Consider the following 26,744-nt stretch of genomic DNA (forward strand, 5'->3'; position numbering starts at 1 on the left):
GTCTGCACTCCAGGGGAAGAGCTGCTTTGTTCTGGCATCTCTGGTGGAACCCCCACAGCACCGTACAGCGCCAGCCACTGCCCAGGGAGCAAGCACAGTCACCCTGGGTGCTGCAAACCCTTTCTGTCAATGGCTGCTGTAATTCATCTCTCTATGCTGCTGCTTCCCAGGCAGGCTGTGATCCTCCGTGGTATGCTCCAGCTTGTATAGGGAACAGTTAATGCTGTAAAATGGTCTTTTTATGGAACCTCTTGGCAACGCAGAATACTTTCCCATTGCCAGGGTGTTCTTTTTATTCAACAATTTGTTCCCAGAAAGCAACCCATTTAACCAGATTTTCTCTATTAAGGGGCTTCAGCTGCATTTGTTGTTTTTTGAGCTTATTTGGTGTGCTGTAAACTGCAAAACAGTGTTCTACAATAGATTTGTCTGAGGGAACTGAAGTGTGTACTGCTGTGATTCTGCCTGCTGTGGGAGCTCCTTGAAAGCCAGATGTCACATTCAAAGAGTAGCCTGTGTTTACAAACACATGGCCACACATACTCAACACTTCCAGCAACCACCAAACTTAAATTAAAATCCTGCAGTTTTTCTTTGCTACCCACCTGCCCTGCATCCAGCCAGAGCAAGAGAAGAAAGTTTCCAGAACTTGATCAGAATCATCTCTTTTATTTATGTGAGGAAAAATACATTAGTGTTTGCAGAGGCCTGGATTTAACTTCCCAATGGGGGCCTCTCATCTGTAAGTTCTTGCAGAAAGAAAAACACCAACTGCTAGCAAGATAATCCAATTTCCCTTCTCTCCAGCTCTTGAGGAAGACTGCCTACCCCCCACGCCATGCTGGGTTTCAGTCTGTTGAGAACTCCTCAGACCTTACCACTATACCCTGGCAAGATCCATATCAAAGCTTCAGCCCCCCAGGGCTCATTAGAAGGCATTTATTTCTGCATATTCCAGGGGGTGGAGGAGGCAGATAACTTTATTCACAATGCAAATAGGCTGCCCATACTTTCAACCCTTCCTTCAAACCAGGAGACATTAAAAAAACATGAGCTCTTCTAAAATAATAAATACATTAATTCTGCTGGATGTTATATTGCTGGTGCCTCCAGAAAAGTGCTTTGGCACCACTGGATGGGAAAAGCCAGTGAAATCTGTGAACTCTGCTCTCGCCCTTGCTCCCTGCAATGCTGTTAACAGCTCAGTCAAGTGAGCTGAACCCACATTGGAGTACTTGGCTCATTTAAGAAAGATTCTTAGCAGGTAGTTTTGCACAACAGGACTAAGATGCTTCAAGGGATAAAGGAAAGTCAACCCAATTCTCTCTGCAAATTTGAAGTACTAGTCTGTGATTTACTAATGGGGAGCAGTGAGTTATTAAGCTCATCACAACGCAGCATCCTGCTCCCCTAGTCCAGAGGGAGCCAGCTATTAATAAATCAGAACCCAGTGCTAAGCTACAGGGATAAAAGGATCTACATTAATATGAAAATATTAATATCTGGAAGAGTAGATTATCATCTAAATGGGTTAGAATGAGATAGCTCCATTGTTTAGAAGAAATGGCTTGCTTCAAATCTCATTAGTACTGTAATCATACTAGCAATGGAAGTTATCTTCAGACCCTTGAAAGCACTTTAGATGCTTGGTAGGTGTATCAATCATGCTGGGGGATTTCAAACATCTACCCAAGGTTTGCTTTTCCTCTCAGCATCAGCTGGAGGATCCACCTGAAAGAAGGAGAGACCCCAGGAACAACAGAAGGGGATGATACAGCTGTTCCTTCTGAAGGGTATGGGGCGTGTGGAAATGCTGCACTCTTTGCTGAAATGAGCATTGCCCAGAGGCACCCACAACTGGGGAGGGAGCTTCTCTCCATATCCCTCCAAAACTTTATCCAGAACCACAAGGGAAGTGGGCAGCAATCTGTGAGATGAAGCTACGTTCTCCTCCCCTCACCCATGCAAAGCTAAGGGAACTCCACGGAGCAGTGCCTGCTGGAAAGGGAAGATTGGCAAAACAAGAGGAGATTGCATTCAGGGACCCAGTGCAGCCCCTTCAGGGACATTTCCTCCTCAGTTGCCTCAGATGCTGTCTGGGATGGAGCATCCATCCCTCTCTGCTCACAGCATGCTTCTCCCCAGGCCTGGCCACTGTTTCCTCACTTATACTAAGTTAAGCAGAATCTGCTCCATCAGGGACTGTGGTGCAGCCTGGCACATGCAGGCAGCTCCCTGAACTCATGAGGACAACTAGTGACATATCTGCCTTCATTCATCACACCCAAACACTAACTCTGCCAGCTGAGCAGCTGCTTTCCTGGGTTTCTCTCCATCATCTTTGAAGAGTTTCTGGTTCTCAGGTCACTTCCTCTCCCAGCCCTCAAAGCAGCCTCATTGTTCTGCTCACAGGAGCCTCAAACATGGTCCCAAGCTAGGGGACTCACAGCTATGGAATCATAGAATCGCTAGGTTGCAAAAGGCCTCTTAGATCATCGAGTCCAACCATTCCTATCTGCCACTAAACCATGTTCCTGAGCAACTCCTCTACTTGTCTTTTAAAAACCTCCAGGGATGGTGACTCAACCACCTCCCTATCTCCAGGCTTGTCTCCTGACTCTTTTTGCACAGGATCCACAGTGGGATGGTCAGCATCCCTGCTCCCAGGTCTTCTGCAGTCTTTAAACTGAATTAACTCTTTTAGGTCTCTATACAGCTGAACGGCTTCTGAGAGGTTTTTGTACAAAGCAGACATCTGATCAGGTAAGAAGCCTTCAGCACCTGCCCAGCGAAGCACGGTGCAAACAGTTGTGCAGCTTTTCAGCATTTGCAGGATGAGAGTTTGTGCGACTTGGCCCCTGGTTTAACAGCATCAGCATGGGAACTGCTTGCCCAGGAGGAGACCTGTGCAACAGCATTGTGTTTAGCTCATAAGGATTGTTCCCAGGCTTCATCGTGGGGATAGATGGCCTTGGCAGTACTGTCACGTGGTGATAAATTCAAGAGCCCTGTTCAGTGGTGTAGAGTATTTTCATCCTTTTTATTTTAAATCCAGTGAAATTGGCCTGAGATTTCACTACCAGAGAAGGTTCTGCAAAGAAAACGCAACAACCGTTCCTGAAGAGAAGGTCGAAGCCAGAGTCAGACTGTGTTGCTTAGAGCTGTTATTTTCCTTTGGCATCTGTGGCACTTCCAGCCTTAATCACCAAACTAAACTTTCCAGCACATCCTGCAGGGAAGTGCCCAATCAGGCCAGCGGTCTAGCTAACGCTTGCTTCATCACAGACCCAGAAAGACCTGTGTACGGTAAATAGAGATGTTACAAACCGTGACCCAACCGCCTAGGGCGGGCTGGCAAACAGAGTTTAATCTACTCGAGATATGAAGGACCTTTCGTAACACGTGGTTTTGAGTTTCACAAATATTGAGACTATTCTTTACATTAATGATGAGGTGGATTAAACGTGCCCCGTTTTCCTGAATAATGCCCCTCTGGAGTTTCACTGGGACCAAAGCAGATCTGTCATTTAAACTAAAGAAAATCCCTGTTTAGAGTGTGGGAGTCTCTGGAGAGGCCACAGATCTGCATTGCAGCTGTGAAATACGGCATCTCCTCTGTTGCTTGTCAGAGATCTATGCTTCTCCTGGGAAAATTTTGCCCAAAGGATTCAGCTCTTGCCAAATTTTCAGCTGGATTTTGTTTGTTTATTTTAAATTTCTTTTTAAACATCTGAAACCAACAAATGTAAAAAAGCTCCAATCTATCAACTGGAGTTAATCCCTTAAAATCAAATAATAATAAAAAAATAATTCTTCCAGGCTGCCAACTTGTATTTCAAATCTTAGTCTAAAATGGATTTAAATGACCGACATTCTAAAGCCTGAAAAAATGCAGTTTAATTTGAAAGAATCAATGTTTTTCTTTTCTCCTGTGGTATTGCACCTGTTCATGGCATCTGATTCACCTAGATTTTAAAAAGGTTCATATCAATGATGCACGTGTGCCTAAAATGCATCTCATCTGACCTTTGTGCCTACTTTGCAGTGACAGAGAACACAAGTACCTGAGGAGCAAGTCAGCCAGAACCAGCTCTGTCTCATCTCCTCTTCAGTCAGTCCAGGAGTCCAGGAGAGATTTCCCCACATCTATGTTCTCTTCCTTCTTTATCCCTGTGCTCATTTATCATATAAAAAAATCCCGGCAGGAATGGAGTCAGATATTTTGGATCCAGAACAACCTTTTATTTTTCCCAAAGTTTCTGCTATGCTGAAAGGCAGAATTTTAATATGAAGCTACCCTGGAGGTGGTGTCTGGCTATAAATGCAGCTACATCTCCCTCAGCTCAGAGGGTGCTCTGAGCAAGTGGGTGGGCTGGGGTCTATAAATAGAGTGTACTAACCCATGCTCCAGTTTTTAGAGAGGGATGGTAGAAAACACACAGCTACAGTCTATTCAGGGAATTTGTTAATATTAGAGCCTTGGGGAGCAGCTCTGCTTACTTCGTAGACATCTGTTTGTTGGAAATATTGTTTCAATAGACAATTTTCTCAGTATCTTAGCCTCAGTATCATTGCAGATGAAAATGGCATTACCGGCATTTCCAGACTTAAAGAAGAGTTGTTCTTTCTGGCACAGAGGTGTAGGGCCACAGTTCTTCTCATAGCTGCATAATGCATGAACATCTGCATCACACTAAACACTTCGGTGTCCGCAATCATAATGTAGCACCCAAAGTGAAACTTCAAAAACGTACACTCCCCAAAGAGGCCCAGTCCTCTGGATGAGACTCATTGGACTCTACAGGCGACAAATAGAAGTCTTCCGGTATGCCTCAGCAACAGATATGTTTGTCTTGAAAATAATTTCAACTGTGTATTTTGAATGAAATCTCTTTGCTTTGAAGAGAGCTAATGGTCAAATACCTGTAGGCATTGGTCTCATGTCATCATCTGGGATCCTGCTGAATGGTGATAACATACAGTGCTAGCCCGTGTAATGTATGGCCAAGACTGGAGAATCCCAAATTTCTGCCTGTTTCCAGTGGCTATCTGGGCAATATGGTATTTATAGAGGAGAACAGCAAAGGGAAACAAACCTCTACCGTAAAGGGGATTCCGATGTTTGTATTTGTATCCAAGCACTGCAGAGTATACAGTGGCTATTGTCTTTGAAGAGCTTTGCTACTCGCTTCATTACCCTGGAAAAGACTTTGGGATATTAAATAGAGAACAGTTCCACTATCAGCAAATAACCCTCTAGGAAATAAATGCAGTGAAAGAGTTATACTTGTCTTAGCAGATTTTGCTTGATATAATCTCAAATTCAGAGGTTATTGCATTTGAAGAGCTTTTCTGGAACAACTCAAAGAATACGCATGTGATGAGGTAAATGGGTGGAACACCACTTAGCTTTAAAAGATCTGGCTTTGTAACACAACACATCTCTAAAAAATAGATTTCATCTTATGGCCAGCTGGATGGATGTCTTGCTGTGACACAACAGCATCATGGTACCGTACATCTGGAAGGCAACACTAAGTTCAGACCCTGGTTCTAGCCAAAAGACTCAGGCTGTTGTGACATGCTATTTGGGGCCAGCTTGCTGCAGAGCAGAGCAAAATTCAGATGTAAACCTAGAGTCCCCATTCTTCCGCTGCTGGGAGCACTGGTTTTGCCCTGCTTGTTTCACTAGGAATTTATGGGACTGGTTTGGTTTTCTTGCAGCCCAGTTGTACTTCATCTCATTATGAACTTCACCATGTACTGTCCTTTCCCCTGCCTTATCTCCCTGTCTCCTTCAAGGGCAACACTGGAATGCAAGAGGGGTGCTTTTGACGAGAGCTGTTCTGAGCTGAGAAGATAGGCAAAAATGACCCTCTCTCCTGCTCGGGTGTTTCAAACAGCTTTGGCCTGCTGGAAGGAGATGAGTTGAGAACGTGTGAGAGAAAACACTGAAAAGGGAGAAAAGGCACAAAAAGAGAGGGGGGAAAAAGTACAGCAAGGAAGCTAGAGACAAACTTCGAGTTGTGGATTATTTCTCACCCAGGCTCTAATTAGGAAGCCTCTTATGGAACTGTGAAGCTGTCAGGCTGCCAAATGTCAGCGTGCTTATCGGAGATCAGGCGAGTCTCCGGTCTGCAGCAGCTATGGTTTGGTGCCATGATCCTCCTGGGTCCTTCCAGTCTCTGTGACTCACACTTGGCACTGGCATCTCAGGGGGCTTCGAGGCACGATGAAGGGCTTTTCCTTCTCCCTTAAGAATTCAAAAATAAGTCTTTTCCTGGAACCTGGCCTCTTCATCACCGCCCTGTGTGGAGAGGGTTAACCATGGGGTGCAGAGCTTTGGCAGTATGTGACTCAGATTCCCAGGGAAATCCCCAGCTTATCTGATGGAGCCTGTTAGTCTGCTAATTGAATAAGCTCCTATTAAAAAGTGCAATGTTTTTTAATGAGTGCTAACAAAGGGCCAGATTCTGATCTGATCTTTTTGCTTGGGATCATTTTTGCTGCTGGTCCAGCCCTGCCCCTGATTGCAGCCATCTGAGGGGCTTTGTGGCTCCACTGCAGAGTGGGGCTGAGGCAAAGCACCAGCTTCACGGCTTTCCTGGTGCAAGCGAGATACCAACTGGGCATCGAAACTATAGTTTTAAGGTGTAATAGGCAGGAAGCTTTTAATGGGGATCTTTAGGAAGAGAGAGAAAGCTGCAGTGCAGCCCGCAGAGGAAAGCATTTATTGGGAGGCTCCCAAGGACTCCATGTAACATAATTGCTGCAAATATCTCATACGTGATCCAAGCTGTGCTATGGGTAATTAACTTTCCCAGTGTTGAAATCAGGTTGATTTGTTGATTCTGCATATAAGATGTTGTCTATGTCTGCATACAAAAAATGCTGTGTGTGCCTCTGCATATGCACATTCAAACCTTAATTTTAATTAAAATTATGTTCATTATATCTGTATCTCTTGTTCTCTATGGGAATTGACTTTGAGAAGGTATTTGCCTAATAGGAAAAGAAAAAAAATGTGGTTAGCATTTAAAGTGAACTCAGTTGGGTTCCAAGCTACTTCCGAAAGAGAGCATATTTCAGCCAGACCCCAGCCACCTGGTGATGGGGTTGAGCTTGTTGGCATGACCCTGTGACCACATTTGCCTTCCTCATCTCACCTGACACTCCCGGTGGGTTCCCCAGGCCTATGTGATGTCAGAGTCGTGAAACAGTTTGTAATATAATTATGAGAAGAACTTGCTTTGCTTTTTCTTGCTAGCCCGGAATGAGATCTGACCACCCTCACCCCCCACGTCTCCACACCCTCTCAGTTCCTTTGTGTGTTTGTTTTGTTTTTCTCCTGAGAAAGTTTCTATTAAAAGACAGGAGCTTCTTTGAGAAGGTCCCACATATTCACACTGACACTGAGCCACTGCTTTAAATTTTCATAAGCAATCCATAAGTGGTGTTCCCCCCCCCAATAACAATAGCAAAGTGTCAAAAATCTCAAGCTCCTGCTATCAGAGGCAGACTCTAAAACCTATTTCTCATCCTGTTTTCTATTTCCCACTCCCGAGTTGTCAGATGCTGTGACATGGCTCCATCACACCACAACGAGCAGTCCCAACAAACAGAAAATGATTTCCAACTGGCAAACACGCTGTTTACTTTCCAGAAAAATTGCACTTTCCCATCTGACAGCTGATCAAGGGATCTCCTGCTGCTGTCAGCATGAAGGAGTGTTTAAACACAGGGATGGAAGTTTAAACATTTTCTCATTATCACAGAATAAAAAAAAAATTAAAAAATGATAAAAAATCACAGGCATTGAGCCTCTCGGACCACCCGCTGCGCCGGTAATGAAGCGGCGTCACGTGAGCGGCTGGCGAGGGCTTTTATCTCTGCCCTGCTATCATTACTGCGGTGACACCTGCCACATGACCCGCACCAGCGCTTTCATCTGGGCTCCCCAAATGTGGGTCTGGCTTGGGAGGGTGGTTTTCCTGGTGCTTCTTTTCCCCCCTTTAAAGAACATTGCCCACTTGTGCCATGACAGACAGGGGTTTTGCAGGTATTAAAGCCCTTGTATTTTTTTCTTGGGGATATGTAATTTGGCCAATAATCTTGCTCTGGGCTGAAGTAAAAGAGAGAATCTTGGCCTGGGAAAGAAGTTATCTCATTTACTCCAAGATGTTTTTAAAGCAAATATTTAAGTCTGCTGTTAAATTCTCTTTACCTGAAAGAGGATGTGAAAGGATTCCTCCAGAATCTCAGATTTGTTTTTAATTTTTTATTAGGTGGTGAGAAGAAACAGTTTGATGACCCTCAAGCACAATGATCTCCATTTACATGCACTTCATAAACTCTCACCTGCTTTACCAAGGTGCCCTATGGCTGCCAAGAGAAAGTCTTTTCTGGGAAAAAAGGAAAGGTCAGTCCTGCATTTCTCTGCCAATGTCTGGGATTTTTTTGTGAGGTCTTCAACAGCAAACACGTAGATTTGGAATGGGCCCATGTATGTGATAGTAGGACTGAGCACTTACTCACCAGAACCTGTTCAGCTATTACCTCAAAACAGAACACCAAACATCCAGATGTGACAGGGGGTGACCACCCACACGGAACTGGATATGAGCAGGCTGGAGATAAGAGAGTCTAAACGTCATGGCTTTTTCCTGCTCCTCCATTCCCACTCCACACTCAGCCATGCATGAAATCTGGTACTTCTCTGAGCCCTTCATAATCTGATTCAGCTCACTAAAAAGATGAAAAAACGAACCCAGCCAAAGAGCTAATAGTTTTCCACCTGTTTAGTGAGTTAGATCAGCTCATCAAGGGCTTAGAAAAGTGCCAGAGAGCAAAAGAGAGAAAGACATTGAAGCCTGAAGCAGGGACAGAAATGAGGAACCAGGACTGCCTTTTTGGTTGGCACTAACTGGGTATATGAGTTCAGATGTGTTTCTTGTTACCTACTCTTCCTTACTGATTGTACAGGCCAGAGGATCTACTGAGATCTGTACTCCCAATGTAACAGTACTCCTGTTAGTTTGGGAGTGGTTCTGGGGCAATTCTTCTCTGACAGGGCATATTTAAAGCACTCGGTCCCCAGTGTTGAGTTAATGAACAGAAGAGAGCTGGGTTGCAGCTCATCCTTTTGCCAGGATCTTCCTGACTTCCCACCCCTTCAGATACAGAGCTAGAAGGTATCATTCAGCCTTTTGGCAACTTAGCAAAAGAGCTTTGGCCGTTATAGGGTAGCAGCTATGTAAAAGAGTATTTAGTGGCTCCCAATTAGGAGCAGGCATCCAACCATAACCATCCCATGGCAGACATTAGAGATCCTGCTTCTTCACTGCTCTTGGTCCATCCAGCCTTCTCCAAGAATGCAAAAGGAATGCAGAACCCTTCTATCCCAACTTGGGCATCATTTACGATCACTCTGAACATGGATATGACAATGAAGCATAACTCAGAAGTGGAGAACTATCTTCTACCTACGCAGGCAGCTGACCACTTTGGAAAAGCTTCTTATTTGTACCAGTTCTTAGAAGATTTTGCAATGCAACAGACAGTGCCAGTGTGCTTAAGAACTGTTGGTTTTCTTCTAAAACAGTTCCAAATGCCCTGCTCTCCACAAATAAACCTGCATGTGGGAAGCTGACACAGAGATACATGCCTAAGTAGAGCTCTATGGGATACTCTGATCTTGCTTTTACTGCTGTGAGGTCACTGAAATATTATTCCTGATTCATTGCAGAGCAAATGGAAGGCAGAAAGTCCTAATACTGAGACAAATTTCTGTTCAGTATTTCAAAGGGAGCCCAGGCACGCACACTCACTTTGAGAGTGGCTGGTATTTGGGAGATCTGAGTCCGTGCAATCTAAAGGTGTAAAGACATAGCTTGCCTTTTCATCAATGCAGAGAACTTTAAGGACTGTCATGTAACATAAGGAACACCTCTTGTCCTTTAACTGAGCAGTGCCTGCAGATAAACTGTGTGCTCTTTTATGTAGCTAATCTATATGTTCCTGCAATTATGCCTATAGCCAAGGCAAAGGGGAGCATAAATAGTTGTGCTGCTTCCTGCCCAGATCTTCGGTGTTTGATTAGCAAACAATGGACTAGGGTGGGGCTAGAGATGTAGCTCCCTTACACTAAAATGTCACCTTCCAGCCCTTTCTGCATCTGCTACACATTTCTCTCCTGTTTGCCTATAGCTCCATGGCTGGTTTTGTTCCAATGCCTCAATGCTCTGCATAATTTTTGCCCAGAGAAGTTCTCCCAGTCATGCCAATGACACTACTCATGCATAAGAAGTATTCAAGAAGGTTTGCATACTTGCACCTTAATGATTTGTCTTTATCTCCCTTTTCTTCCCAGATCTGCTATGAGGTTACACCGAGGCTTCTGGTTTCTGATGTCCCAGAGCTGATAAAAAGTATCCCAGCTAATTGAAACCAAGCAGACTGGTACACGAACACTGTAAGTTGCTTGCTTTCCCAATTCTACCAGGAAGAATTCTAGGAGAAATTTCACAGTAACTGTAGTTGAGAAAGAGCTCTCCGATTTCCCTATGTATCCTGACCAGCACTCACCTCAGATTATCTTTTCTTCTCATAGCATGTCAGCAGCCCTGAGATCAAGGAGATTAAAACACTCTGCTAACTCATTAATGAGCCAGGACTCTCTGCAACAACTGGACCAAAAATGGCTTGTGTTTGGATGCATCTTAATTCTTTGCCATCTCCCCTCTGCTCATCAACACCTGCACACATTTGGGACCCAGAATAAGAAGACCCCTGAATTCAGCTCTAAGCAACCGGTCTGTAATGCACATGTCTAATGCTCTGCTGGTGTGGAACCAGTATGCTGGTAATCCTGTTAGCAATGGCAGAAGCTCTCTCTAGGAAATTATAACAAATAGTCTTAAACAATTCCTTTTGTTGACAACTTTATCCAAGAAACCATCTTCCCTGGAGACTTCACACAACTTCTGACTAATCCCCTCCTTCCCTCAGGAGCTCTTTTGTTGAAGGAGATTGTAGGCAAACCCCAGGAATGACAGGTCTCTGTAAGCCTTGGATCAGCCTCTACATTCTTTCAATTGTCAGTCCCCATCTGTCCTGTTTGTACATCGATCTTCTGGTCCAGGGATCTCTCTATTAAATGACACATGGCTGAGTTTATTCTGCAAGTCCAGGGTCCAGACTGTGCTGTTACATCTTCGTTGCCAAGTCAATCTTTCTGACATTGCTTTCTGAAAAACAAAAGGCTGGACATCTGCACAATTCCATTCTCTTCTGCTGAAAGGTGATTTTTAAAAATACACACACACCCACGACCAAACTCTGCTCTTGCTTTATACTCTCAGAGATTTTGCTTCATTTTGTCAATACCAAGAATTCTTTCAAAGGTCCTTGGTGTAATGAAGGGTGATTATGCCTCTGTTGCAAAGGAATTCTCTTAGGATAAAAATCCATGGCCAAAGTCTCAAATCAAAAAGGAAAAAATAAATCTTAATTCCAAATATTCTACAGGGCTAGCATCTTCAGTTACTTTTCTTGTTAACGATTGGTTTAAGACAAGCTCTGATCTTCCTGTAGATTCAACTACACTTAGCTAGTACAGAAGCACATACATGTAAGAGGCACTGTGTTATTTATCTGCATTTTTGAGAGACAGTATGAGAACGCAGATTTCAATGATCGTGCGTTCCTTCTCAGTAGCGAGAGGGAAAGAGATGGAACAGGGTAGAAAATGGATGTAGTGTTGGCATGGATTGCATATCACCCTGGTATAGATGCCTGGCACTATCTTTCCCTTTCCTGAAACCAGAAGAAAAACGTGGAGGAGACTGTGGTGATGTTTTGTCCCTTGCTGTGTCGCTCAGAGCCCACGGATTCGTGATTCAGCCTGGTATGTTTAGTTTTTTGCTTTTGTCTATTTTTGTAACTTAACTCAGTTTGGCTGATGAAGGAAGGCTGGCCAGTTTCATTATGTTCCCAGGAAATTCCATTCTCTCATGTACCAGCATGAGGCTGTTGTTCTTTAGATGCCTATCTACCTCTGATTAGATTTGAAAAAGTATACAGAACCCTCTGCTTTCCATTGGTAGCCTATTAAAATGACAGAAAAATTACTGTTTCATTTATAACTTTGCGTGCTTGTCTGAATCCAGATGCCTTTTTTAAAAAGAGAATTAATAATGTAAACACCGTCACTTACAGAATGTTCTCCTGTAATGAAGTGCAGAAGAAAACTTGAGTTGACATTTCAGCTTGTTTATTATGTTTTGTAAGCACTTTAAAAATGGGACACAATCACTTTGAGGCCAGGTTAATATTAAAAGAAAATTAAAAATGTTAAAGAGTACCTCCCACTATTTCATCATTTTCCTATTCTTTGTATTTGTGATATACTCTCAAAATCAGTTAAAACTGGCCAAGTCCAAGTTCATTGAACACTGATGCATGAGTGCCCTCCTCAAGTGAGTTGTCCCAGAAGCCTTAGTGGAACTGACAACAGCTTTTGTGTCAGGATTAGTACATCTCTGACAACAGAGAGGGAACAGCCGCTCTGCCTGTACTTAACTGAGCAGGTGAGCAGGGAACGGATTCAGGCTGCCTAAACCTAATCTGGCCACAGGGCTGGCAATGTCAGGTCCTTCTCGAAAGGACTTGAAGCTGTCCTGTCTGCCTGCTGTTGTTTACATAGTGAAGGCAGATGGGGTAGAGAGAGGCTGTGAGACCAGGCACAGTGCTGGGACTGATCCTATAGCAGGTGCATGCCATCAACATGCATTTGAAAGCACAGACGGGTAGCTGAGATTTGCCCCGCTATCACAGCTAGGTTGTCTCTTAGCTTGGCAGGCAATAAGACAGTCAAACTAATTTGGTCTCAAGATCTTTTTCCAGGTCATCTCTGCAAGTACTGACCCAGCCAGTGACACCAACTGAACACATGTTGTTAACAAATACACAAAGTAAACAAGGAGATAAAGTATAATAAAAGGCTATTTTGCATTAATTTCTTTCAATAACAGTGATTTTAAGTGATCTTTTGGTTTTCTATAACAAAAAGGAGATGAAAAATGTTGATGTTGAAGAATCATTTTGAGGCATGTCATATTAAAATACTGGTTAATTAAACCCAAGGATGTTATAAGCTAAGAAGATTTTGCCTAGCTCTGCTCAGGTTCCATGTTTGAAACCAAAACAAGTAGGATATAAAATGTGAACTCAATAGACAAGGACAAAGGTGAGCAAAGCAATTTGGTCAGTTTAAGCAATAGGGATATGAAGCAATATTTTGACTGCGGAGACATCAGAGGAAAGGGCAGTGTTCTGAGACTTGGGAATATGATGAAATAAACCCAACTCTCCCGCGATACCACTCAGCATTGTGCACTGAGGGCCATTGGCTTGCTGATCTCTTCTCTCTGAATGTGAGATTTTGCACTTTGTCCTTAACCTGAGATATGGTCATCCAGCTCTGGATATTGATTTTGTTTTCCCACCTTCCATACACGAAGGAATTCATGTGCCAAGGATGATGGTAGCAGTTTTGACAGTGGCAACTATGCACTTATCCAGGAAATAGTCAATTATCCCTGCTTTCTATCAAAACTTGTTTGAACCTCCTGAGAGATGGCCTCTTTTGTAAGAAGCAAACAGGTCACAGATTTCAGGTTGGAGTCTCACTCCTGGAACTGTGAGCACTGTGGAAAAATCAGGTTAAAGAGAAGGCTGCAAAATGGTTCTTTTTCCTTCACTGTGCTAATTTCCTAATGGTCTCCTGTGACATTAGCCACACTATAAGCTAATTCAGGATCCTATTTCTCATAGCTCCGGTCCTTCTGAATTTTTTGGAAGATGATATATTTAATCTGGGCACCCTTCTCTAGAAATCTCATCTACGGTTTCTTTGCTTTTATCTTTTTCTTTCTCTTGGAGCAACCAGCAAAATATTATTTGGTAGAACAGTGGTGGGAATGCTACCCACTAATCAAAAGGATTCAAATGGATCTATGCACTGCCAAGCTTTCTGCTTCCCACCCAGTGGAGAGGGAAAAAAAGGAAAAGAAAAAAGAGTTAGAGCGAAGGCACGGAGGTTCTCTCCTTCAGCAATCTCACAAATGCAAAACCTTCCACTCCAGTGACTCCTCATTAACTTACCAAATCTGACAGTCTAATTATCGTAGCTGCTTCACGCTTAGAATAAATAAATACTAAAGTGGGTGTTTAAAGAAATTGAGCAGTGAAATTCAGTCATCTAGACAGTCAATAGAGAGAGAGTTTATTTTAAATTTTTATATTCTTATGTATTTATATCATTTTAGGAAAGATAATGAGATAGTTGTCTTTCAGGCTAATTGAGTTCCTAGGCTCATGGCTGCTTGCTGTCACAATTTCAAACTTAGCTTTAACTTTTGTACCTTAGAAATATGATCACTACATCCCCATTTGCTCTTTTCTGCTGATAACTGGGTGAAGGCAGAAGTGCACCTGAGGATGGGAAACGACTACACGGGAGTTCCAGTCCGGATGTCTTTCATAGGAAACAAGACAACTAAATCTTCTCTGATTTGCGTTTATGAGTGCTAAAGGGAAAGTGGAAGTTAACGGAGCCTCAGATATAACTTGCAATTAGGCAAAATACAGAAAAACATCTGTTAACCTCTGATGCAATAGCCTGCCTCGTTGCCTGCCTCCATGGAGGGTATTAACAGCACTCCCCCCACAGAGCAGTTTGTCTCCCTGAACAATAAGACCTTTATAGAGATTCTCTGGCTGGAGATCAATGGGAGTCAGAGCATTTGATCCATGTCTGTGGGACTTTGTTTCCACAAGTCATGTGGGCCAAAATTTGTGCCAGTTGTGGTTTTGCAAGAGTATGAGCTGAGGATTGAGCAAAGGAAACTTTCCTTCTTTCCCATCTTCCCCTTCACCCTGTGCTCCTAAACAGGGGCCAGCACCTGCCAGCATGCTGTCTGCTCCAGGACAGCACCCAGGGAAGAGCTTATGCAGGGCAAGATCTCCAGTGGCCTGTGCCCTTGGTGGGCATCTGCTGTGATGTTGCAATGGCTCTTTCCTAGGCTGGTGGCTTAATAACAGAATACAAAACCTCAGTGTCCTGTCAGTATTTACACAAGCAGGCCATCCACCACAGTGGAAAAGTAAGGTGAAGTGAAGGGTGTTTTCCCTGAGTTAAGTGAAGATTTGCTTTTATGACCTTACAGAAAAGATTGCTTCTGGTTCAGGGGTCAGAGGTGATTTGCTGCTCAACACCAACTTCAGTTTATACCTTTATTAAGACACATTATAACCCAGTTTCATATACGTGGTGGGAACCACTTTCTAGGTGTCTGTATGTGATCTGCAGTGAAGGACATCCATCTGATATACACAGAGGTGGCAAAGGACAGAGGAATGTTCACCTATGTAGGAGAACTTAAGGAAACCAGCCAACCCAAACAAGATGTCCATGAAAGCTGGGCTAATCCCAGCAGTAACAGCATTTTTGGTAGGTAGCAGCATGCAGCCTTAGCCTCCTTATAGCCTACATTTGTTTTGCATTAGTTTAGATGGAAGAGGCATTAAAATGACAGTGCTCTATCAACATCAAGCCTCCTTCCTCCTTGTCTCTGAAAAGCTGAATAGCAGGCTGTTTTAGGAGAAGCCTTCCAGTGCCTTCACCACCTAGCACACTGGTTTTAAACTTCTAGGGGAAGTAACAAAGACCAACCATATCCAGAAGGAGCAAGTCCCTCCCAGTCGAAGTCAGGATTACATGCATGCAACACTCAATCCTCCTCAAGGAGCACAAACTGGATGTGATGAATAACTGCTATGCTGATGGTATGCCCTAGGTCAAATGTCTCCTGAACTGTGAGAAAGGTCTGTGCTGAGCCTGGCCAGTGGTTTGGTGGGCAAAGGATCTGATGTGCCAGCTCAAGCCTCCCTGACCTGTGTGCCTGCCTGGGTTGTTTGACCAGAACTCTTCTTGCAGCGTGTTTTCTTGGGAGCGCGCTGCTTATCCTCCCAGCTTGCGAGACTGCTCTAAAGCATTTGTGGGCAAAACAGAGGAAAATAAACCAAATCTATAACTAAGAATAATAAGCTGCTATTGTTACTGTGTCTGACCTGTCTGTCAGCAGAGTGAGATACTTTCTCAGAAGGCCTTTTGCACTTCAGGGCTGACACTGAGTTGAGAGCACAGCTCATGCTTTCTTGATTCAAAGACCTCATCTTTCTTGCGGGAGTGATTAATTGGACAGAAAACATTATGCTTTAGCAGGTGGCAAAGGGTTAGTCTGAAGTTTTATCAGAGCTGCTATAGTGCAGGGCTGCATTGCACAAAGATAATTGTCTCAGGATTGGCTTAGGGCAGAAAAAGGACAGCAAATACTCTGGTTTTACAAAAGGTCATCACTGCCACCCCTTAGGCTACTAGCCACAGTGGAAGGAAGCTGGAGAATCCTCTCTTCTGTCGCTATATCCAGAGGTGCTAGTGGCATGTGTCGAATCAAGGCCACCAAGATGATGAGTGGGGTTTGAACCTGGGCCTTAGCAGCCCCTTCTAGTACTAGAGGCACAGGAGCCAGCAGCTGTAGGCGCATCTGGATGAGCATGAGCAACAGCAACCTGTTCCCTTTTTCAGGAGCTGATTACCAGGAAGCAAAGGGCCCCGTGCTCCCTCTCACCCTTCCCAGGGTGAGCAGCCAGCCTCCAGCCATTGGCATTCCCCTCAGTAATCAGGAATGTGCTGTTTGGAGGGGTACTTACTTTTGAAACACTGATTTCTCCAATTATTTTTTCCCAGGAACTGACCTTTGAAAAACGTCCTCTGGCTTCCAACTTGTCACAGCAACTTACAAAAGGACAGTTATGGATACAATTCTTTCATAAAAACAGAAAATAATTTCTTATGAGAACCTTTTTTTTTTTTTGGAATGTTGTTACCCTCTCACTTGCTCACGCACCTTGGGATCAACCACCTCCACTTTTCATCTTTCATCTCCAGCTCATTCTTAGCCCTTCTGCTTTAACTTTCTCCTTCAGAGGATGGGGACTAATAGCCAGCATCCTCCAGAACAAAGCGGGAACAGAATGTATTTAAAATCTGCACTGTGTTATCATAGCAACCAGAATTTTAAAATTATATAGTTAAATATCAAAATAGTGTGATGCCAAAGTGACACAAGAGAACAAATGTCTTACACGATTATGGCAACAGGGATGGGTACATGGGGAATTATTCAGAATTGCCTAATTTTTACAGGTTTAATGAGTCACTCATAAATATGGTCTTGCATGATCATACTGTACTTGTTTCAGCCCTGTGCACTTTGATTCTGTTCCCAACACATGGTTGCTATGATAACACCATGCAGTTTCCTGTCCACAAGGTACTTCTTACTGCAATATGGGGGATAATAAATATGGGATGGTGCATAAACCCAAGTGAAATGAATCTATCTTCTCTCTGGCAGCATGTCGGAGAGATTGACACATTATGCCAATCTGTTTTCTCATTCCTTCTATTTCTCCTCACTCTCTCCTTTCTCTCACACTGTCTGTCTCTGTACCTGTTTTTTTTTTCCACACTCTCTCTCTCTCTTGGCATTGACACTTTCATCTTCTCCCTTGGGGATTGGAGATGTCACTGCGGGAAGTGCTTGTCCGCCTCTCCGGCAGCAGCAGAGCCCTGTGGCTTTGACAAACCTCATTTAATTGGGAGGAAGCCAGGAGGGTTTGAAAGAACTGAAACATCCACGAAACTCCTTTTATCAGGCATAATTTAAACTCTGCATGGAAAAAACCCTATATGTATAAAGAAAAGTCAACTTCCCTCCTGCTGTGCGTGCTCCCCTCCTCCCCCCCCGGCACAGGCAGGCTCCTGCGAGATTCCATCTTTTCATTTTTCTAAAAGTGTCAAAGTAGATTTGTGCTCTGTGGCTGGGTGAACAGAAAAGGAATGCAGATGTCTCTCACTCATGCACATACACACACAGAGCACCTTCTGAAGGGCAGCGGTTTGGGAGAGACGCTAGCTGGCTGCTTCTTCACTTGGGATGTATCGCAGGAGCCAGAAATTAGGTTTTCAAACAGCTTGACAGCACAGTCTAAGAAGGCTTCTTCTTAATTGCCCCTATCTTTAAGAAAACAACACCAAACTAGCATAGTGGGTGCCGAGGAAGCAACATGGAATGCCAGAGCTCTCTGGCCAGTTGCCTGGTAGGAGGGAGCTTTTCCTAGTGAGGAACAGAACCTGTAGCTTGAGAAACCCTGTGTTTATTGTCAGCTCAGGGCAGGAGAGGCAGATTTGTCTGTATGCAGCTTAACAGAAGGAAGTAAGGGAAGAAGAAAATAAAGCAGGTAAAACTAAGGGAGAACTCGTGTGACAGGGTACAAGGAACAGCTGTTGTCTCTGAACATCAAAAGGGAGCAGGAGGAGCAGTCCGAGGGAATTGGGGCTAGCACATCATGCTGAGCAGCTGGGAACTCAGGACATCAGGAGGGACCAGCATGTGAGTTACACTGAATACATGGTGTGAGCCAGCCCAAAAGAAAGCTTCAGGCTCCTGGTGCTACAGACTGGGGGAGAAATGACCTGTCAAAGCATGTACCCCTCTGCTTTGTAAACAGACCATGGTGGCAGCCCATCCAGGTCCCCTTCTAGTATTAACCTGTGGTCGAGTGGAATCAAACAGAAAAACAAGCTGTCAGATTTGCAGTGGGATGTAAACTTAGCAGCATACGAGAGTGGGGAGGGAGGGCAGGCAGAAAAGAGAGAGATGTCTGGGTGAATGGCAGAGACTTTCAAAGTACAGAAGAAACTCATAATAAATGGCACGTGAAGTTAACTCTTTCTTGGTGAGATGAAACCAAGAATTAACCTACCAGCAGGAACCTTATGGAGCTGAGGAGTGTTGAAGAAGCCATGAAGAAGCACATCTTGTGCAGAGATCCAGCCTCAAAGGAAGGCTGTAAGCATCCTGGAGGCCAAATCCTCTGCTGCTGGCACCCTGCTCAGCCTAGGAAAACAGAAGAACATATAGTATAGGAGACGAGAACAAGCCAGACAGCTGGGATCAGAACTTGGCACAGGCCTCCTCAGAGCTTGACACAGAGATAGTGGAGGGTCACAGCAGACCTGGGTAAACCCACCCCAGCTATATAGCTTTCCAGGACATTTGCTTTTCTTCATGAGTTTGATTGTGTTGCAGTATGCGCATCCAAGATTTCAGATCGAACTCATGTTTTCAGAGGAATTTTGAAAAGAAATTGTTATTTTGTTTAAAGAAGGTTGCAAAAGTGAAAATACTTCTGGGAAGACTATATTTTACATGTCGTAACTGTATTACCAGGGGTTGGTGTTACCAGTTTACAGTGACAATGTAAGCACACAAAATAACCTCACCGCCACACTGAGCTGACAAGAGGTCAAAACTGAAAAAGTAAAGAAAATACCATTCTTTTCCTACCCTGGTACATATGGTTGTAAAATGTGCTGGGGATTCACGGAGATGAATCTGTTTCTCAGGATCAGTGCTTAAAATAGATGTAAATCACACATGCTCCATGCCTGGCAAACCCCAGTGCCAAGTGGCTGCTTTCTAGAGTAGCACACAGCTGGGGACAAGGAAGTGGAAGAGAGAAAACAAACCAACAAGGAAACAAATAAAACCAGTCATTTAGTTTTACAGCTTTTACTTTGTTTGTTTGTTCTGATCATGTTTCAGCATCAGGAGGCCCATCGGAGCATAGCCTGTTGTTCTTCCTCTCTCAGCCCCTGCTGCCAGTGCTTCCCCTCCAAGTGACATCAGGCACTGGGATGCTCCTGCCTCTATGCACCCCATCCCTGCACCAGACATCTGACATGCTGATACTTTTGGTTTGAGGAGATAAAATGTGAAAAATAGGAGGCAGAAACCACAGAGACATATCCCTAGAAACAGATTTATAAAAGGTATCTGGCCTCACTGTAGTAGGTAACTGCTGAATTTTCACCTCCAGCAAAACAGTTTGAGCCCCTGCTGCCTTAGGGAGCAGAGACAGGATAGGGAGCTGAAGGCTGTCCCTGCGTGGCAGGGTCTTACTGCAGACCCTCTTCCCCCTCGGTCCCTGCTGCCGGCTCCCACACCAGGCAGCAACACGGTTCAGTGCTTCCCACCATGGCTCAGGCTTCCTGGTGGTGGCTGAGCTCTGCACAGAGCTCCCCTTTGATTTCTTAACTGGCCATGGAGAGTCATGGCTGAGCAGTCTGCATGAAGCAGCTCTTTCCTTCTCAAGAGCCGAGCATGCCAAGGCTGGTGTTTGGCCATACCGACATAAAGACTCTGTAAAGCAGAGCTGGAGCTGCCTGTGTGCAGCCCAGAGCCCTGCTGCAGAGGTGTTGGGCCAGCCTGTTGGTATGGGGCTGTAATGGGGTCTATCAAGGGATTACAGCCAAAATGCAGAAGTGCAGTACAGCAGAGCTGCAAGGAATACAGTTATTTCTTTGTTCGGGCTGAGAGAGGATTTGTTCTGCTGCCGGACCTGGGATGTGCTGAGTTTTGTGTGTTTCTGAAGATGTGCATGACAACAACTGACATTTCAGCAGCCTGTGCTTTGCTGAAACCTTCAGCATGTTTGTTCAGCTATTCCGGACAGTGTCTGGGAAACCCATCTCTGAAGGGCAGCACACTTCCCTCCAAGCAGGCCTGGATCCCAAATGATGAGCTGAAGAGATAGTAAGCAGCAACGATGAAAAATGTGGTTACGTCCTCAAAGATTATTTGATTCTTGACCTGTGCATGAACACAATCCTGAGGACAAATCCCATCTAGTCTTTTTCTACATATCTATAAAGCCTGTTGTGTGCCTCAAAATCAGTATTGGCGGGGATGTGGTCTTAATGACATTCTGAGCTAGGTGTTGTGGTTTAATCCCAGCTGGCAACCGAGCACCACACAGCTGCCTGCTGACTCTGCCTCCCATAGTATAAGGAGGAAGAGAACTGGAAGGTTAAAAGTGAGGAAACTCATGGGTTGAGACAAGAATAGCTTAATGATTGAAATAAAAATAAATTAAAAATTATAAAATTAGTCATAACAAATGAAAAGGAAAATAAAAAAGAGAGAGAAATAAAACTCAAGGATGAGAAAGGGAAAATGTAAATAATTGCTCACTACTAACTGACTGATGCTGAGCCAATCCTTGAGCAGCAGCCTGCCCTGGCAACCTTCCCCCCAGTTTTATTGCTGAGAACAGTGTCCTATGGCGTGGGATATCCATTTGGTCAGTTGGAGTCAGCTGCTGTGTCCCCTCCCAGCTTCTTGCGCACCCCCAGCCCACTCGCTGGTTGGGTGGGGAGGATAAAAGGCCTTGGCTCTGTCTAAGCACTGCTCAGCAATAGTGAAAACATCCCTGCATTGTGTACACTGTTTGCAACATAAATCCGAAACATAGACCCATACCATCTACCATGAAGAAAATTAACTCTGTCCCAGCCAAAACCAGCACACTAGGCTAGAGGACTTTGCATGGTTATAAGTCTCTTTCACTTATATATATTTATATTGTATATATGTGTGTGCATGTGTATACAAATATATGCTTGAAAAATGCTCCCTTCTCTTAGCACACTAGGGAGTGACTGGGTGGTGGTGATGCGTGTGGTCAAGCTGAGGTATGTAACCGTGGCCTTAGTCTCATAGCTTTTTGCCACTGAAGAATGAATTTTCCCCTCCTAACTAATCACCAGATCATTTCATTGTCTTGTAAAAATGCTGTCCTAGCACATCTTCCTTACCATTGTTGAGCAATATTCCTACAGTCTGTTTCTAGAAATGAAAATTGGGACAGTGCAAAGTCTGTCTTCAGTCCGGGCAAGAGAGCCTGGGAAAGTACGACCTTCTGAATCAAACTGTGCCCTGCAAAAAACTGCACATGATGTCATTGAGTCATTGCTTATCTGAGAATAATCACTAGTCCTCTGAGAATAATAAACCCACTATGTGCCTACCTCTGTTGCAGTCTCTCAAAATCAGTTGCTTAACTGACATTAGATCTGCTTGTTACTACAGAGCCACCCTGCTCTTCCTGAGCTTGCCAAAAGAGCTCATTTCAAGTTAAATGATTGCATAAAGAAACAAATAAACCCAGGGGCGATTTTGACACTGCCGTTATAGGTAGCTTACCTGTCACAGATGACTTGGAGTCTGGTCTCCTGGAAGCAACCAGTTCTAGAGAGTGTAATATGCAATCACAGGATTAAATAAAAAAGCATGCTCAGAATTTCAAAAGGCCCTATAGAATCTGTCATCTTAGGATTTATAAATATACGTTATTCCTATAGGACTCGAGTACCAGCATTGATGTTAATAAGGCTGTTCCAATTCTGTAACCCTTTCCTTTCATACATCTGAATACAGGCCTTCTTCTGTAGCAGTGCAAGTCTAGCTTTGACTTCAACAAAAGCAGCATCAGACCCTAAAGCCTTCCCACAAAGGAAGCAGAAAGAGGTTTGCAGGCCTGCATCCCCAGCAATTGTCTTGCCTTACCAAGGGGCTGCTGAACGTCATGCATTGCACTGTAGGCACACAGGGCTTTTCTGCGTGAGACAGAGCAAAGGCACTTGGGTCCCACCCTCTTCTTGCCCACTGCTCTTCCTGTCAGTCCCTCACTAAGTTTGGTGTTTATCAAGTTAACCATTTTCCTGCATGCTTTGTACTTACTGATTCAAACATCTCTACCAGACTGGTTTTTTTGCAGAGTTTGCAGTTTGGGGAAGGCTGTGTTGTTGTTGCCGTTTGTTAAGGACCTTTCTAAACATTGTGGAAAATGTAGATGAATACATTCCTCAAATGTTTTCTTACAAAACATGAATTTTCTCAGGCTTAGATATGAATGAATGGCTTAAGCCTGGAAGATTTTCCCTCAGAGCTCATCAACAGAGACATTTTCTTGTAACATTTCTATGCAGCTACATTTTCCTGAGCACGATTTCTGACAGCAGAGATGAACAGTGCTCTAGTCATTGAAATGAGAGCAGGAAGAGTGGTGTAAACCTCTCCTCTATCCCAGCCTGGACAAGCATTCCCTTCAACAGTGAGCCCACCAGGAGGCAAGTGCCATTGGTCTGGTGGCAGTAACCTCAGAGCTCATCTGCAGCTTATGCTGCACTGTCAGAGAACATCTGCCCTTTCTTACCGCCCAGGACCACCAGCCACATCATTCAGGGACAGAAGCTGTCAGCTGTAAGCGAAGCAGGAGTCACCTCTGCCTTCGCCAGTGCGGCAGTTTTCAGAGTGCCAGGCCTGGGGGTTCCATCACTCGGTGTCTGACTTGGTGCTCAGATAATTTGAATAAGTGCAAATGACTGAACTTGCAGCACCCAACCTTTCCAGCAGCAATCTTTCACCATTAAGCCAGGCAAGCAGTGCGTTAAACTTGTCTGTCATGGGGTAAGTAACAGGTCACAACTGGAGTGTTCTCCTACACCCAAATGCTAAGGTAATTGCTAAAGCAGTAAATGGCAATATAGCCTGGACAGGATTCATGACTGTTCAGGTGCCAGAGCACTGGAATTATTGCCAATATAAAGAAGTTAACTTGAACAGCCCCTTCTCAAATCGGTCACCAAGATCAAGTTTGGCAGAATATTCTTCTTGGATCACTAAATAATATTTTCTCTGGATTCTCTTTCCTTCATTTTGCCTCTCGACTGTAGTAAAAGTGTATAAATAAATTGTCCATATTGAGTAGAGATGTACAGTTTCCAAGCAGAATAGAAGAAAAACAATTTAAAAAATGGTTTGGGAAGGCATAAGATTGTTTTGTACAAGGTTGAAATTTTTGCCTCTTCATAGAGCTGGCCAAAAATTTTCAGATGTTGTAACTTTCTGCCAGCAAATTTTGATTTGTGAGATGGAAACATTCCATGGCATTAAATCAATTTCCTTTAATATTTAATAGAAATGTCAGGGTGACTGAAATATTGTACTTTACCAAAGTCTTTTTATCATTACTATTATTTAATGAGTTTAACATAAAAGTTAAAAAATGCCTGTTCAGTCAATAACAGCAGGGCAAAATGTTTCAATGATATCTAACTGAAATGTCACTTTCTTTTATGGAGTGCATTTTCATGATTAACATTCCAAAGAAGAAATAGGATTTTCTTTACATTACAGATAGAAATAACAGCTTGGTTACTGGGAACTGGGAGGAATACCTGAATTATAATCTTCGCTGTCTCGAGCAAGCCTCTTGACTTTAATTTATCATTTATATAACATGGAGATTAATAACTATCTACAAGGGGTAGCATAAGAGCCAGTGAGCCAGCTACTGCTGTCCCTGTCGAAACACATCTCTCGGTGAAGAATTCTGCATGAGTGAGAACTGCCAAACTTGCCACTTCGAGTGTATAAAGCTTTGATTATAAATGGAAGATATGGGTAAGAAAACAGTGTGTCTCTGCTCAAGGATTTAATGCAGTTAACTAATCCACTTTAAATCAGTCCAAATTAATCTCCTGGCTGACCCCATCTAGACAAACTCTTAGGAGAATGCTGAGGCCCCATTGTGTGGAGCAGGTTAAGAACAGAGCAGTAAATATTTTCCCTACTGTAAAGATTAAGAACAATCTAAAATTGTTAAACAACATAAACACCTACTCCTTAAGGGCAAGAGATAAAGAATTTCAGATATCATTCCAAAAAGTGGATGAACTACTGATTTAATCGTCTGAGAACCATGATATTGACATAAAATGATGGGATTGTGTAAGGCTGATTGGCTTTTTTAACAATTCCAGTAGATCTGAAAGGCAGTGCTTGGGTTTATTTTGGATCCCCATGCAAGGCGCTGGGTGCTAATGAGGAAATACCTTCCGATATGAAAACCCAGGTGGAAGTGGCTAATGAACTGATAATGAGGCAAGCAAGCCAGAGGACAAAAGTTAAACTTTCCTAATTGATGAAGAAAGAGAAAGAAGATGCTAAGTGCTGCTGGATGAAGGCACTGGGGTTGTAGGCTTGCAGAGAAAATTTCTCTCATTAGTGAAATCTCTGTGACTGCAGGACAGAAGCAGAGCTCTGTCTGTGTGGCAGACTGGGAACTGCAGCCTGTGCCCAGTGCCACACAGATAGGAAGTTTCCCTGCAGCCTGACCAGCATATACTGCACATCAGTCATGGTGCTGCTCTCCCCTTTGGGATCAAAGCAACGTGCAGTTTATTATGACAATAAAAAATTTCATCGTTTTATAATTCAGTTTCCAACAATCCCATTTGTTAAATAAAGCAACAGCATAAGAAGTGAGATTTAAAAAGGCGGGGGGGGGGTGGGGGGGTGGGGCGAAGCACTGGGAGTGCAAACTTCATCTGCAACCTCAAAAATACCATTTGCAGCGCCTACTACTCGATGCCTCCATCTGCTGGGGTCGCTTTGGAAACGCAACAGAGACTAAAAGTCTACTCGGGAGTAGAAGTGGAATCTGGAAAGCTTCTAAATCTCCTTCAGCGTAGCAAAGCCTGCAAATATGTAAAAACCGATGCTTAATATAAAAGCCATTGCTGCATCAGAAAAAGCGCAGTGTAAAGCCTGTGCCTGCTACGTAAGGCAATATGCTGTAGGAGACATCAGTAGTCAGACGGCGCAATAAATCAAGGAGTGGAGCTCGCTCATAGCAAGCTCATCATATTACAAACAAATAAGCACTGTCTCCCACTCTTTGGAATCCAAATGTCACGAAAAGGAGAGAAACCCAAACTAACCTCATTGGGCGCTCCAGTATTCCCAGTCTGGCAAAAGCACTAGCTTAATGTCATGGGCTGTGATTCCTAATCCTTTCCTGCCCTTGACCCCTTGCTGTCTAGATTCAAACTTGTAACCATTAATGGGGCTGGATCAAAACACTGGCCTTCTGGTGTCACCAGTGGTGTTTAGAGGGGATTTAAACTCCCTGCTTTTCAGAGCAGTGAAATGAACACAGCAGTAGATTAATGCAAGGATTTGAGCTCACACAGCATGAGAGCTTTCAAAAATAGTGTTAACAGAGCTACAACTGCCTCTTTCAGGGGAAGCAAAATGAGGGGAATAGAACAAATGAACAAACACAGGGCAAAGCCTTGTTGCTATGGGCAGGGCTCCTAAGCCTGGGGAGCTGGGGAGAGGGCCAGCAAGTGCACCAAGATGCACAGGAGCTCTCCCAGCCCTTCATGTTCTGCAGGAACCAGTTCTGAAGCCAGGGCTGGGGTAACACCATGCTTTCAGTCCCCACAGCTGTATGTAATTCCCTACCCCAAGTGCCTCTCTGGCAGAGAGGTGGGGAGATGCTAAGCTGCAGGGCTGACCACGGAAGCGTTGCTCACCCATCCTTCCTCTTCAGCTGGGGTCAGGCACAGGTTGACATTTTGGCAGACTGTAGGCAACGGGCCTGAGGCTCGTTCTGAACTCCTTTGTGCAAGAAGGCACAGGGGCATAGGGTGAAAAAATATTCCTCTGCACATTTCATCTGCTGCCAGTTGCCCGTAGAGGGCCATGCTGTGTCTCCTCTTCAGACTGCAGCAGGACGCGCTCGAGCCCACAGCAGTGAAAGGAAAATATCTAAAGGTTTCCAGCTTTCATTTCAAAGATTCCTGCTAACCCACCTGGCCCAGGAACCCTTCCAGTAACAACCTCAGTCTGGGGCTGAGCCTACACTGCTGAATCCAGTGGGAGTTTTGCCATCAACTTCAATGAGAATAGGATCACACCTCGGTGCTT

General features: G+C 44.1%; 1 protein-coding gene across 1 annotated transcript in view; it reads right to left on the reverse strand.

Annotated features, from left to right (window-relative positions):
- Positions 1 to 10,373: 10,373 nt before the first annotated feature.
- Positions 10,374 to 26,744, reverse strand: part of CDK15 (cyclin dependent kinase 15) — a 39,317-nt gene continuing 22,946 nt past the window's right edge. Inside the window, 5 exon segments of the mRNA XM_054069847.1 lie at positions 10,374 to 13,706; positions 16,039 to 16,047; positions 18,892 to 19,025; positions 22,173 to 22,217; positions 23,587 to 23,698. Of these exon segments, the coding sequence (XP_053925822.1) occupies positions 13,609 to 13,706; positions 16,039 to 16,047; positions 18,892 to 19,025; positions 22,173 to 22,217; positions 23,587 to 23,698 (398 nt within the window). The 3' untranslated portion in view covers positions 10,374 to 13,608.

This window comes from Cuculus canorus, chromosome 6 (assembly GCF_017976375.1).
Source record: "Cuculus canorus isolate bCucCan1 chromosome 6, bCucCan1.pri, whole genome shotgun sequence".
NCBI lineage: Eukaryota > Metazoa > Chordata > Aves > Cuculiformes > Cuculidae > Cuculus > Cuculus canorus.